General features: G+C 42.2%; 1 protein-coding gene across 1 annotated transcript; it reads right to left on the bottom strand.

Moving 5' to 3' along the window:
* Window positions 1-2,693: 2,693 nt before the first annotated feature.
* On the bottom strand, window positions 2,694-4,141 carry LOC106562696 (cyclin-dependent kinase inhibitor 1B). The gene is made up of 2 exons (XM_014127679.2): window positions 3,256-4,141; window positions 2,694-3,108 (listed from the first exon to the last, which is right to left on the bottom strand). Exons 1-2 carry the CDS (start codon window positions 3,785-3,787, stop codon window positions 2,996-2,998), a joined length of 645 nt encoding a protein of 214 aa, XP_013983154.1. The 5' UTR covers window positions 3,788-4,141; the 3' UTR covers window positions 2,694-2,995.
* Between the last annotated feature and the right edge of the window lie 8,850 nt (window positions 4,142-12,991).

Genomic DNA, 12,991 nt, shown 5'->3' with positions numbered 1-12,991 from the left:
GGGCCCTGCCTGCCTTCTGCCTGGGTGCTCATGACAATAGCACCCCCTCTCTAAGTGTAGTGTGTAAGTGTGGGGGTCTTTGTGGCAGTCATTGTGGTGCTTTTGGAGGTGGGTGAGGGGAGAGGAGAGAGGTGTTGCTATAGGGACACTGCTGGGTTCTAGTGCTTTGTAGAGGTCCGGTTGACTGGTCTTACTGGTCATTGTGCGAGTGAGTCAGTGTGATAAGACGGGCTTGGTATTCTGGCCAACAAAGAGGGAAATAACTGCTCATGTGCTGCTCCACAAACACGTCCTTTATCACGCTGGTGATTGTTACTATGTTACAGTGTTGGTCTATGTTACATTCAGAATGGTCCTCATTCTGGATAGAGACAAATAAACCCTTATGCTACTGCACTAACTGGCATCGAACCAACTACATGTCAAGAAACATCAAGTATCTTGTCTAGAGTAAGTCAGTCATGTAGAGGGAATGTGATGTTTCTGCTATGAACATGTCCTATAGTGAACCTAGACAGAAAATGGTCCTGAATGAAGTTCTGCTGAGATCGTGATAGAATTCCATCCATGTTTGACTTCTTAGTAGGTCTATTGATTAAATCTCACAACCATTCCGTCCTAGCTTAATAAAACGGGCCGAGACAGTATTAATACATAGATGGTCTTTCATCCTTTTGATTCCATTGTAATGACAACCGTTACAGTGCAGACCAAACTATTGCCAATAAAAGCCTGCTTGTCCATGTGTGGTGTGTTATATACTTAGTCTCCCCTACAGGCAGATCAACTGTCACTGTATGATGCACTGGACAAAGGAGAGGAAAAAAAGTTATATCATGAAGGGAATTCTATCAGTGGGTGGGCAATGGCAAGCCCTTGGGACAGATTTAATGAATAATTTTGATGGTAAAATTGGATGCCTTGGGGCGACACAATATAGATAGACCATCTGTTTCTGGAGGAAAGTGCACTACTCAGGGCAGAATTCATTCAATTCAAACTACTGCAGGTACAGACTATAGTATTCACAACTCCATGAAATATGGAACCAAAATGAACTATGAAATGCTGTGAAAAAGTGACTATAGTCAATAACCATATACCACTGCTGTGTACTAAACTAGTTGATTCGTTTCTTCATTAATGTCTAAAGACTTATCTGAAGTAAAGATAGTGTATAAAGATAAATATTGTATAAAGGTAAATATATCTATAATTTATATAAAGATAGTGCCATTTTTGACTAATAAGTGTTTTTTCTGTGTAGACTATAGGTCTTAATTGGTTAGGTCTACAGATAGAACGAAGGGCTAATAGAGTTTGGAACTACAAATAACCATTTGAATGGGTTTCGGCACGAGAAGGATAATACAACGCATTTAACTGAAAAAGAAGAATGTAACTTTGTCAATAAGAACGTGGGGGGTCTGGGAGCGTTCATTTTGCCACCAATCCGCATTTGCAGGTGAAAGAAATGGCACACTCTTTCTCCACATGTCCCTTCTTCCATGTCGCAAGCCCTGATGCCAGATGGCCACTTAAATTCTTTAGGGTATTGTTCTTTTCCTGCTGTATGGCCAATCCTTGAGACGTGCGAACCTTAAATTGTACTGCAAATCTCTCATCCTCCCACTGCATAATTTATATGCGCGCATCGCTCATGAATCTGTTACTCCCTGTTTTTACACGATTGCTATTGCAGTCACTATTGACTTAAGTATATGCATGCACATTACCATATAGTCACGCTTACTCCTTATTCTCACAATAAAACAGCTATTAGTTTATACTTTATTCTCCCACTAGAACCAGACCAAATCTGATACATGTCATTGTGGTTTATGTATTCATGTCTATTTTATAGGGACCGTTAGGTCAACAATTTCAAAGTTGACATATTAAATCATCTCTACCGTTAGACATAGGTTAAGATTTTTAAATGTATTGCATTTCTAAACTTGTTTATTTTTATACACCAGACGTATTTTCTTTAGAAAAGCTAAGTCAAATAGTGTGCACCTGCCATTAGCGGTTGGCCATCTTCATAGCCTGATATTATTGAAAGCGAAAGCACTTGGTGTTAACACAGAATTTGAAAAGGAACGACAATCATGTGCAAGTCTTGATTACGTGTTACATTGTTTGGTCTAGTACTATACAGATGTATTGGGTGTTAAGGCACAAATCAGAGAGATCTTCCCCAATGACCTGTTAAGGTAGTCAGAAAACCCCCACATTGGTCTCATATCGGAAATATGCTTACATGTTGAATGGATTAGTTGATTTGCATATCGACAGTGAGGGTAATAGCATCTGCGATGGTAATTAGTTAGTGTGTCTGCGTGTTCTATGTGCGCACGCCATGCGTCCATGCGGAATTACGCACAGCAAGTGAAAGCTCGTGATTGGTATATCTACCAAAAAGGCACAATGCAGACTGATTTTTTTCTTGAACAATGCCCATGGACATAACATATTCATTCAGTGTAGGGCTAGTCTATAGGCCTACTGCTGCTACAATTTGTTGAGGCACTCTTCAAGTGCTGTCAAATGGAACGACTGCTGCTCTTATTGTTTCTCTAGTGTGTGAGGGGTGTGCATGGGCAGGTGGTGTCCCTGTTCACCTCGTTAGCACACTGATGGTCGTTGTGAGGTCTTACTAATTCAATAATAAAATGAGCAGAACGTCAGCAAAATGTAAACCAAAAAGTTTTAATAGTATTTTTCACGGATACAATTCAACAGACAAACAATATCTCAGAAACCTTAGTTGAATTAAACACATTAAATACAGTTGAAACTTAAATAAAATAAATTAAACAATATTTTAAATAGACAAAACAAGATATTGCTACTTCGGCATAAACATAGGCCAACATATTTTGGATGGTTACTCCATCTTTTTTTTGTCCCAAGACAGACAATAATAATAATAACAAAAAAGGCAGATAGCCTAATTTTCCACATAGGCAATGGTATGATTTGTCCACGTTGTTTATCGAATTATTTGAGCTTTGCGTGGCGTTTGTTCAAAGGGAATTGAGAGGGAAGAATTGGGCTGGGTGCTCTTCATCTCTGACGTTGATCTCCTCCTCTTTGGGAAAAAATCTGCGGGGAAGAAATGTAGAACGGTTAGTCTTTAATTCATATTAGAGTCAATCATACGAGAACATCAACGTTATGTATTCGGCAAGCCATTAAAACGAGTTGCTTATTAAGGAGTTATATAGCGTTACCAAGAAAAAGTATAACTACCTGTAATTTGAGTAACGTTGACTGCACGTTCATAAGATGTTGTCCTCGACCTCTTATGCCGAATACACGGTGTTGATTTGGAGATACATTTCCTCGTATTGGGGGAATTGGACCAATTCTCTTGGTTAACTTCGTTGGAACAAAGTGCAGCCTGTTCGCAGTCTGATAGAGGGGAACAACCACGCACATTACCAGTGACAACCTCTGCGGTATAGTCTGTGTTTGATGTCACAACCTGAACCCTCATGCCTCCAACTTTCGTCGACTCCTGGTAGAAGGCAGGTGTCGAGTCCGCTGACATCCCTTCCCATTCGTAACTCCCGGGAATTGGTGTGTCTGTCTCGAAGTGGAAATTCCATCGACGCTGGTCTCGTTCAGAGATTTCCTTCAGCTTCGCCTTCAACTCGAGGCTCAGCTCGTCATGGTCGATGGGTCCAAATAAGTTCCGACAAACGCTTGTATGACGACGGGGAAGAGTTGTTCTCTGTGCCACCGAGCTCTCCAAACCAGTTGGTGTCTGAAAGTTTGTCATGACGTCCAGCAATATGTCCAGTCTTGAAGAAATACAAAATGTATTCACACTGGGTTGTTTTTCCTAACTACAATGTAACTTCAACTGGGACTACTGATATTATGTGGATATAGGTAGGCTATTTAAAGACCCGAGGATGCCGCCTATATAATGTCCGGTCTTGCTTATTGGTTGGCCCTTGGTTTATTCACGCCCTGTCTTCCTCCCCAGGTTGCTGGGGGGTGTTTGGAATGGCGCCAACTGAGGTTGACTTTTTGCCTCCTTGCGAGGGGTTTGATGATTTAACCTTTCTGCGCTACAGGAGGGATTGTAGCCTCCACGTCGAAATTGTGGAAGTTCCGCGTTATAGCTGGATTTAAATTTAAAGCCAATCAGCAGAGACTGAAGTCACGGTAAACCCTGCATTTTTTTTATTTAACTTTTATTTAACCAGGCAAGTCAGTTAAGAACAAATTCGTATTTACAATGAAGGCCTACCCCGGCCAAACCCAGACGGCGCTGGGGCAATTGTGCGCAGCCCTATGGGACTTCCAATCACGGCCGGATGTGATACAGCCTGGATTCGAACCAGGGACTGAGACGCAGTGCCTTAGACCGCTGCGCCACTCGGGAACCCCTTATGGCGGGTGGCCTGCTTTGTCTGAGTAGTCTCATAGCTGGATTGAAATGTAAAAGGAATGAGCGGAGACAGCATTAACTGTAAACGCTGTCTATATCGGCTCAATCGGAAATTGCCTTTACATTTCAATGCAGATCTCATGCAATATTTCCGCGATACGGATTGATTCCAGCCTTTAATAAATGCGGCTATTTTAAAAGGTTTTAAACCGTGTTGGCCTTTACCTTTTAACAAAGACAACTTTGCTTCGAAAATGTGTCATATCCTCAGTGGAACAGGTAGACAGCCAATGGGTTTCAGAACATTAGAGGTTATTTGGAGCATGTTCAAATGAAATAGACGAGGATATGCTTATCAATATACTGGTTATTACCAGTATTTATTACGCTCTGTTTATTAATTACTTTAAGCGTTTCAGCCTATCCAAGCTGAAGGACAATTTGGAGAAAGTAATATGAATTGAAAACTTGGATGGGTTCAAGCTGAAAATTGTGTGGTATCGTGGCCAATCAAAAGGGGACCTTCAGGCTCTCCCAGAAGTTTGGTTTGTGCGTAAAATCCGTAAATTCAGATAAGCAAAAATGTGTGATGGGTCTGCATAAATTCATTTGTTATTATTTTCACTTTATCATGGATAGCGTAGACCAGGCCTAGGCAATTCTAGTCCTCAGGGTCTGATTGGTGTCACTTTTTGCCCATCCCTAGAAACACCTGATTTAAACTAATTGTATTTTTTACTGAAGATCAAGATGAGTTGACTATTGGAGTCAGGTGTGTTAGCTGGGACTGGGGGAAAAGTGTGACACCAAATCAGGCCCAGAGGACTGGAGTTGTCCAGGCCTGGTGAAGACACACGTTTCTGCTTTGCAGCCTTCTTCAGTGTGCAGGTAGAAACCTTTTCCATTCAAAACAGCATTTATAGGGAACACAGGTGAGCAACTGATGAGCAGCAGGTGCTTCTAATCAGGGTTGCCACTCATCTGCCAATCAAAAAGGATGTGGCTTCTCTGGTCTACCTGTATACAAGTTAAAATGTTCAATATAAATTAAATGTCCTTCGTTTCATTAAAACCAACCCAAGACCACATTAGACCACCCTTGAGCTGTTTATTTGTAACTTTATGGTGATATACTGACCCCCAGTGGCAAGTATTATAGCATCCACAATCTAACCTATTGTCTGTCCTATTTGGGAGGCACAGGGGCTTATTCAGGTGAAGGCAATTTTACAATAACATAGAAATACATTGTGAAGAACAGATATGATTCCCATGTAGACCAGGGAATCTCCTTAGCTTTAAGTGACATCAGTTGTATTAAATCAGTTATTGTATTATATCAGTTATCCTTGATTGTATTATATCAGTTATTGTATTATATCCGTTATTGTATTATATCCGTTATTGTATTATATCCGTTATTGTATTATTTGTATTATATCCGTTATTGTATTATATCCGTTATTGTATTATATCCGTTATTGTATTATATCAGTTGTATTATATCAGTTATCCTTTATTGTATTATATCAGTTATTGTATCATATCCGTTATTGTATCATATCAGTTATCCTTTATTGTATTATATCAGTTATTGTATCCGTTCGGTTGCATCGTATCCGTTCGGTTGCATCGTATCCGTTCGGTTGCATCGTATCCGTTCGGTTGCATCGTATCCGTTCGGTTGCATCGTATCCGTTCGGTTGCATCGTATCCGTTCGGTTGCATCGTATCCGTTATCCGTTCGGTTGCATCGTATCCGTTATCCGTTCGGTTGCATCGTATCCGTTATCCGTTCGGTTGCATCGTATCCGTTATCCGTTCGGTTGCATCGTATCCGTTATCCGTTCGGTTGCATCGTATCCGTTATCCGCTGGTTGCATCGTATCCGTTATCCGCTGGTTGCATCGTATCATTTCAGTTGTCGCATTCTCTGTTGTCATATCAGTTATTGTATTATCAGTTCAGTTGTATTAAATGAAATCATTTTATTAGTCAAATGCACTGAATATAACAGGTGTAGACCTTAGTGAAATGCTTACTTACGAGCCCCTAAACAATGCAGTTAATAAAATATATATGAATAAGAAATTAAAGTAAAAAAGTTAAAGAGCAGCAGTAAAATAACAATAGCGAGACTATATACAGGGAGTACCGGTACAGAGTCAATGTGCGGCGGCACAGGTTAGTCGAGGTAATATGAACATCTAGGTAGAGTTATTAAAGTGACTATGCATAGATAATAACAGAGTAGCAGCGGTGTAAAAGAGGGGGGCGAGGTGCAATGCAAATAGTCTGAGTAGCCATTTGATTAGATGCTCAGGAGTCTTATGGCTTGGGGGTAGAAGCTGTTTAGTAGCCTCTTGGACCTAGACTTGGTGCTCCGGTACTACTTGCAGTGCAGTAGCAGAGAGAACAGTCTGTCTAGGGTGGCTGGAGTCTGACAATTTTTAGGGCCTTTGACACAGCCTGATATAGAGGTCCTGGATGGCAGGAAGCTTGATGTACTGGGCTGTACGCACTACCCTCTGTAGTGCCTTGCGGTGGAAGGCCTAGCAGTTGCCATACCAGGCAGTGTTGCAACCAGTCAGGATGCTCTCGATGGTGCAGCTGTAGAACCTTTTGAGGATCTGAGGACCCATGTCAAATCTTTTCAGTCTCCTGAGGGGGAATAGGTTTTGTCGTGCCCTCTTCACGACTGTCTTGGTGTGCTTGGACCATGTTAGTTTGTTGGTAATGTGGACACAGCTCTCAACCTGCTCCACTGCAGCCCCGTCATTGAGAATGGGGGCATGCTCGGTCTTCCTTTTCCTGTAGTCCACAATCATTTCCTTTGTCTTGATCATGTTGAGGGAGAGGTTGTTGTCCTGGCAAACACGGCCAGGTCTCTGACCTCCTCCCTATAGGCTGTCCCGTCATTGTCTGTGATCAGGCCTACCACTGTTGTCTCATCGGCAAACTTAATGATGGTGTTGGAGTTGTGCCTGGCCGTGCAGTCATGAGTGAATAGGGAGTACAGGAGGGGACTGAGCATGCACCCCTGAGGGGCCCCTGTGTGGAGGATCAGCGTGGCGGATGTGTTACCTACCCTTACCACCTGGGGGCAGCCCGTCAGGAAGTCCAGGATTCAGTTGCAGAGGGAAGTGTTTAGTCCCAGGGACCTTAGCTTATTGATGAGCTTGGAGGGCACTATGGTGTTGAACGCTGAGCTGTAGTCAATGAATAGCATTCTCACATACAGTTGAAGACGGAAGTTGACATACACTTAGGTTGGAGTTATTAAAACTCGCTTTTCAACCACTCCACAAATTTCTTGTTAAACTATAGTTTTGGCAAGTCGGTTAAGACATCTTTGTGCGTGACAAGTAATTTTTCCAACAATTGTTTACAGACATTATTTCATTCACTGTATCACAATTCCAGTGGGTCAGAAGTTTACATACACTAAGTTGATTGTGCCTTTCAACAGCTTGGAAAATTCCAGAAAATGTCATGGTTTTAGAAGCTTCTGATAGGCTAATTGACATAATTTGAGTCAATTGGAGGTGTACCTGTGGATGTATTTCAAGGCCTACCTTCAAACGCAGTGCCTCTTTGCTTGAAATCATGGGAAAAATCAGCCAAGACCTCAGGAAAAGAATTGTAGACCACAAGTCTGGTTCATCCTTGGGAGCAATTTCCAAATGCCTGAAGGTACCATGTTCATCTGTACAAACAATACGCAAGTATAAACACCATGGGACCACGCAGCCGTCATACCGCTCAGGAAGGAGACGCGTTCTGTCTCGTAGAGATGAAAGTACTGTGGTGCAAAAAGTGCAAATCAATTCAGAACAACAGCAAAGAACCTTGTGAAGATGCTGGAGGAAACAGGTACAAAAGTATCTCTATCCACAGTAAAAACGAGTCCTATATCGACATAACCTGAAAGGCCGCTCAACAAGGAAAAAGCCACTGCTCCAAAACCGCCATAAAAAGCCAGACTAAGGTTTGCAACTGCACATGGGGACAAAGATCAATTTTTGGAGAAATGTCCTCTGGTCTGATGAAACAAAAACAGAACTGTTTGGCCATAATGACCATCGTTATGTTTGGAGGAAAAAGGGGGACGCTTGCAAGCCGAAGAACACCATCCCATCCGTGAAGCACGGGGGTGGCAGCATCATGATGTGGGGGTGCTTTTCTGCAGGAGGGACTGGTGTACTTCACAAAATAGATGGCATCATAAGGGAGGAAAACTGTGTGGATATACTGAAGCAACATCAAGACATCAGTCAGGAAGTTAAAGCTTGGTCGCAAATGGGTCTTCCAAATGGACAATGACCCCAAGCATACTTCCAAAGTTGTGGCGAAATGGCTTAAGGACAACAAAGTCAAGGTATTGGAGTGGCCGTCACAAAGCCCTGACCTCAATCCCATAGAAAATTTGTGGGAAAAACTGAAAAAGTGTGTGCGAGCGAGCAAGGAGTCCTACAAAACAGACTCAGTTACACCAGCTCTGTCAGGAAGAATGGGCCAAAATTCACCCAACTTATTGTGGGAAGCTTGTGGAAGGCTACCCGAAACGTTTGACCCAAGTTAAACAATACTACCAAATACTAATTGAGTGTATGTAAACTTCTGACCCACTGGGAATGTGATGAAAGAAATAAAAGCTGAAATAAATCATTCTCAACTATTATTCTGACATTTTACATTCTTATAATAAAGTGGTGATCCTAACTGACCTAAGACAGGGAATTTTAACTAGGATAAAATGTCTGGAATTGTGAAAAACTGAGTTTAAATGTATTTGACTAAGGTGTATGTAAACTGCCAAATTCAGCTGTAGGTGTTCCTTTTGTCCAGGTGGGAAAGGGTAGTGTGAAGTGCAATAGAGATTGCATCATCTGTGGATCTGTTAGGGTGGGATGCAAATTGGAGTGGGTCTAGGGTTTCTGGGATAATGGTATTGATGTGAGCCATGACCAGCCTTTCAAAGCACTTCATGGCTACAGACGTGAGTGTTAAGGGTCGGTAGTCATTTAGGCAGGTTACCTTAGTGTTCTTGGGCACAGGGACTATGGTGGTGTGATTAAAACATGTTTTTATTACAGACTCGGACAGGGAGAGGTTGAAAATGTCAGTGAAGACACTTGCCAGTTGGTCAGCGCATGCTCGCAGTACATGTCCTGGTAATCTGTCTGGCCCTTCGTCCTTGTAAATGTTGACCTGTATAAAGGTCCTACATTGGCTGCGGAGAGCGTGATCACGGTCTTCTGGAACAGCTGGTGCTCTCATACGTTTCAGTGTTGTCTTGAAGCGAGTATTGAAGTAGTTTAGCTCGTCTGGTAGGCTCGTGTCACTGGGCAGCTGTGCTTTCATTTGTAGTCTGTAATGGTTTGCAAGCCCTGTCACATCCGACGAGCGTCAGAGCCGGTGTAGTGTGATTCAATCCTAGTCCTGTATTGACGCTTTACCTGTTTGATGGTTCGGAGGGCATAGCGGGATTTCTTAGAGGTCCGCTCCTTGAAAGGAGCAGCTCTAGCCTTCAGCTCAGTGCGGATGTTGCATGTAATCCATGGCTTCTGGTTGGGGTATGTACGTACAGTCACTGTGGGGACGACATCATCAATGCACTTATTGATGAAGCTAATGACTGATGCGGTGTACTCAATGCCATCGGAGGAGTCCCGGAACATATTCCAGTCTGTGCTAGCAAAACAGTCCTGTAGCTTAGTATCTGCTTCGTCTGACCACTTTTTTTTATTTATTTATTGAGTCACTGGTGCTTTCTGCTTTAATTTTTGCTTGTAAGCAGGAATCAGAAGGATATAATTATGGTCAGATTTGCCAAATGGAGGGAGTGTTTTGTATGCATCTATGTGTGGAGTAAAGGTGGTCCAGAGTTTTTTTCCCTCTGGTTGCACATTTAACATGCTGATAGAAATTTGGTAAGACCGATTTAAGTTTCCCTGCGTTAAAGTCCCCGGCCACTAGGAGTGAGCGGTTTCCTGTTTGCTTATGGCGGAATACAGCTCATTGAGTGCTGTCTTAGTGCCAGCCTCGGTCTATGGTGGTATGTAGACAGCACTGGTGGTGCAGTTAATGATGAAAAGATAATGGAGCTCATTGGAGACTGATTGGTCAGAGGAAGGCCAGGGTGTGGCTTACCTGCCTGCTGCTTCCTGGAGTCCCCAAGGGCTCACCTGGTGTCACTTGCCCCAGAGCAGAGATCGGTGACTGGAGGGAAGCTGACTGCACATTAGACCACAGCCATGACAGAGCGACAAGACACGCCTCTGGTAAGTAACTATGTTAGCGACTGTAAGTGGATCACATCTTATGAGGCACTGTTGAACAGGTTGGCCAAACTCTCCAACCTGTCTGTTGATTTGTCATCATTTATTTTTTTCCATGAGTGTGCAGGCACTATTCTATATGTATGTCTGTGATAAAGTACTCAGCTTTTAAGAATCACTTATTCTCTGACATTTATTTGGTTCTTGGAAATCTTATTTCACAACCTATTACAGATGGCAAATTGTATATGTTTACAGTTTGGATGCATTACAGCATTCTTCTTTGTGATTTGTAGACATGTTGTAATCATATGATTCATGGTGTAATGTGGCTCTAGTCTAGTGGAATGTCACTACGGATATTATCTGTAGTATATAATCATAGAATATAATCAAGTGCTATATTGTCACGGGCGTCATAAGGATTGGACCAAAGCGCAGCGGGTAAAGTGCTCATCTTAATTTATTAGATGAAAACACTTAAACAAAATAAACAAACGACGAAAACAGTTCCATAAGGCTCACAGGCTATACAGAAAATAACCACCCACAAAACACAAGTGAAACAAACAACTAAATATGGCCTCCAATTAGAGGCAACGACAACCAGCTGCCTCTAATTGGAGGTCATTGCCAAAAACCCATCAGAAATAGAAAACTAGATAACATAGAACCTAAACCCCAAAACACACACCCCCTGCCACGCCCTGACCAAACTACAATGACAAAATAACCCCTTTTACTGGTCAGGACGAGACATATATTTACTTTTTGAAAAGGTCTTGAAATGCAACTGGGAATATTATTCCTGTGTTCACGTCGGTAGACCCACTCTGATGGTAAACACATCTTACAGCGTGTGGCTTTCATTCCTGTTGGAGGGTTTAAACTGATACTCAAATAGCTGTGGGACAAATTCAGGTTTAATTCAACATTTCCTGTGGGCCTTAACATAAATGACTAGTTTTAACAAAAGAAAAGTCAACAATACTCTAACATTCCAAATATGTTTCATTATTAAAGTGGTAGAACACTAGAGTTGGTTGAAGTTACCTTGTCAAACTATTGGCCCATGACCTCATTATTTGAGAGATAACTGCCCACTAATCTAGTGGAGCAGAAATCACAATACAGGAAGCAGGAAGACTGACTCAAGCCTGCATGCCCCTATACTGAGGAGCATACCGTACACATATACAAACAGGCACCCATGTATTCCCTCTCCATTCTCCCCCCCCCCTCCAATGATAGCATTGGTCAATATTCTTTCCAACATATCCACTGACAGACATTCTATGGACGGAGCTTCATAGAGCAGTTAGGATCATACAGACCCAGAGTGAGGACAGTGAGATGAAGGACAGTGACAGAGGAAGACCACCCCAGAATCAGGTTTGAGAAGCAGTGAAATACCAGTTTATGACTAACTTGTATTTTCTTATGAAAAAGAGGGCCTTTGTTCTATTATTTTCCCCTTAATAAATCCACCCTTATGGCACTGCGTTGCCCTGAGGCAACAAAACACATTTGGGGGCATAAAATCTTCACAAAAAAAAGATGAAATATTTTTTGGGAGGTGAAAAACCTAAATGTGTGCAGTAGAGGATTAAATTAGTTGGCTCTTTTCCCATAACCTGCCCAAACGACTGGCCATGATCCAAATCCATTTTACTGAGTGGCCAAATACTGAAGCTGCTTGTTTTTGCTGTGCAGGCATGTGCCTCGAATCTCTACCCATTTCTGATGATCATCTTTTACCAGGCATCCCAGGCAAATGAGCACTGTCAAGTAATGTTGACTCAGATGCAAATTCTTAATCGCTGCCAGTAGGAGACAAATCTTTTATGGTTCTTTTCCAGCAGTTTAATCTCATCTGACAGCCAACCCTCAGCTCAGTCTAGGGAAGAATATAGGTTAAATGCAGCAGTCTAATCTCATTTTACAGCCAACCCTCAGCCCTGAGGTGAGTGGCATCCAGCGATTGAGAAGAAAAATAAAAGTCAACTACTCCTTTCAGTTACATGGACCAACTTTTCTGGTATTCAACATCACAGCCAATGAGGTTAACCTCTCCTCCTCTCCCTGTCCATCTGTCTCATTTCATTCACATCCTTATCAGAGCTGTCTTATTAGGGAACATAATGCAGCAGTTACATTTGCCTTTGAATATAGTTGGTTGTAATCTGTGTGGATAAAGGGGTGCTGACAGTGTGATATAGTTGCTTGTAATGTGTGTGGATAAAGGGGTGCCGACAGTGTGATATAGTTGGTTGTAATGTGTATTGATAAAGGGGTGCCGACAGTG

The sequence above is a fragment of the Salmo salar genome, chromosome ssa11 (assembly GCF_905237065.1).
Source record: "Salmo salar chromosome ssa11, Ssal_v3.1, whole genome shotgun sequence".
In the NCBI taxonomy this organism is placed as follows: Eukaryota; Metazoa; Chordata; class Actinopteri; order Salmoniformes; family Salmonidae; genus Salmo; species Salmo salar.
This window is presented reverse-complemented; position numbering and strand designations above follow the sequence as displayed.

What these genes read in the sequence shown, in the direction of transcription:
- LOC106562696 (XM_014127679.2), bottom strand. Translation starts at nt 3,787, where the DNA reads ATGACAAACTTTCAGACACCAACTGGTTTGGAGAGCTCGGTGGCACAG. An exon ending in CAACGTTACTCAAATTACAG is followed by an intron (nt 3,109 to 3,255) that starts GTAGTTATACTT and finishes TCTTCCCCGCAG; the next exon opens with ATTTTTTCCCAAAGAGGAGG.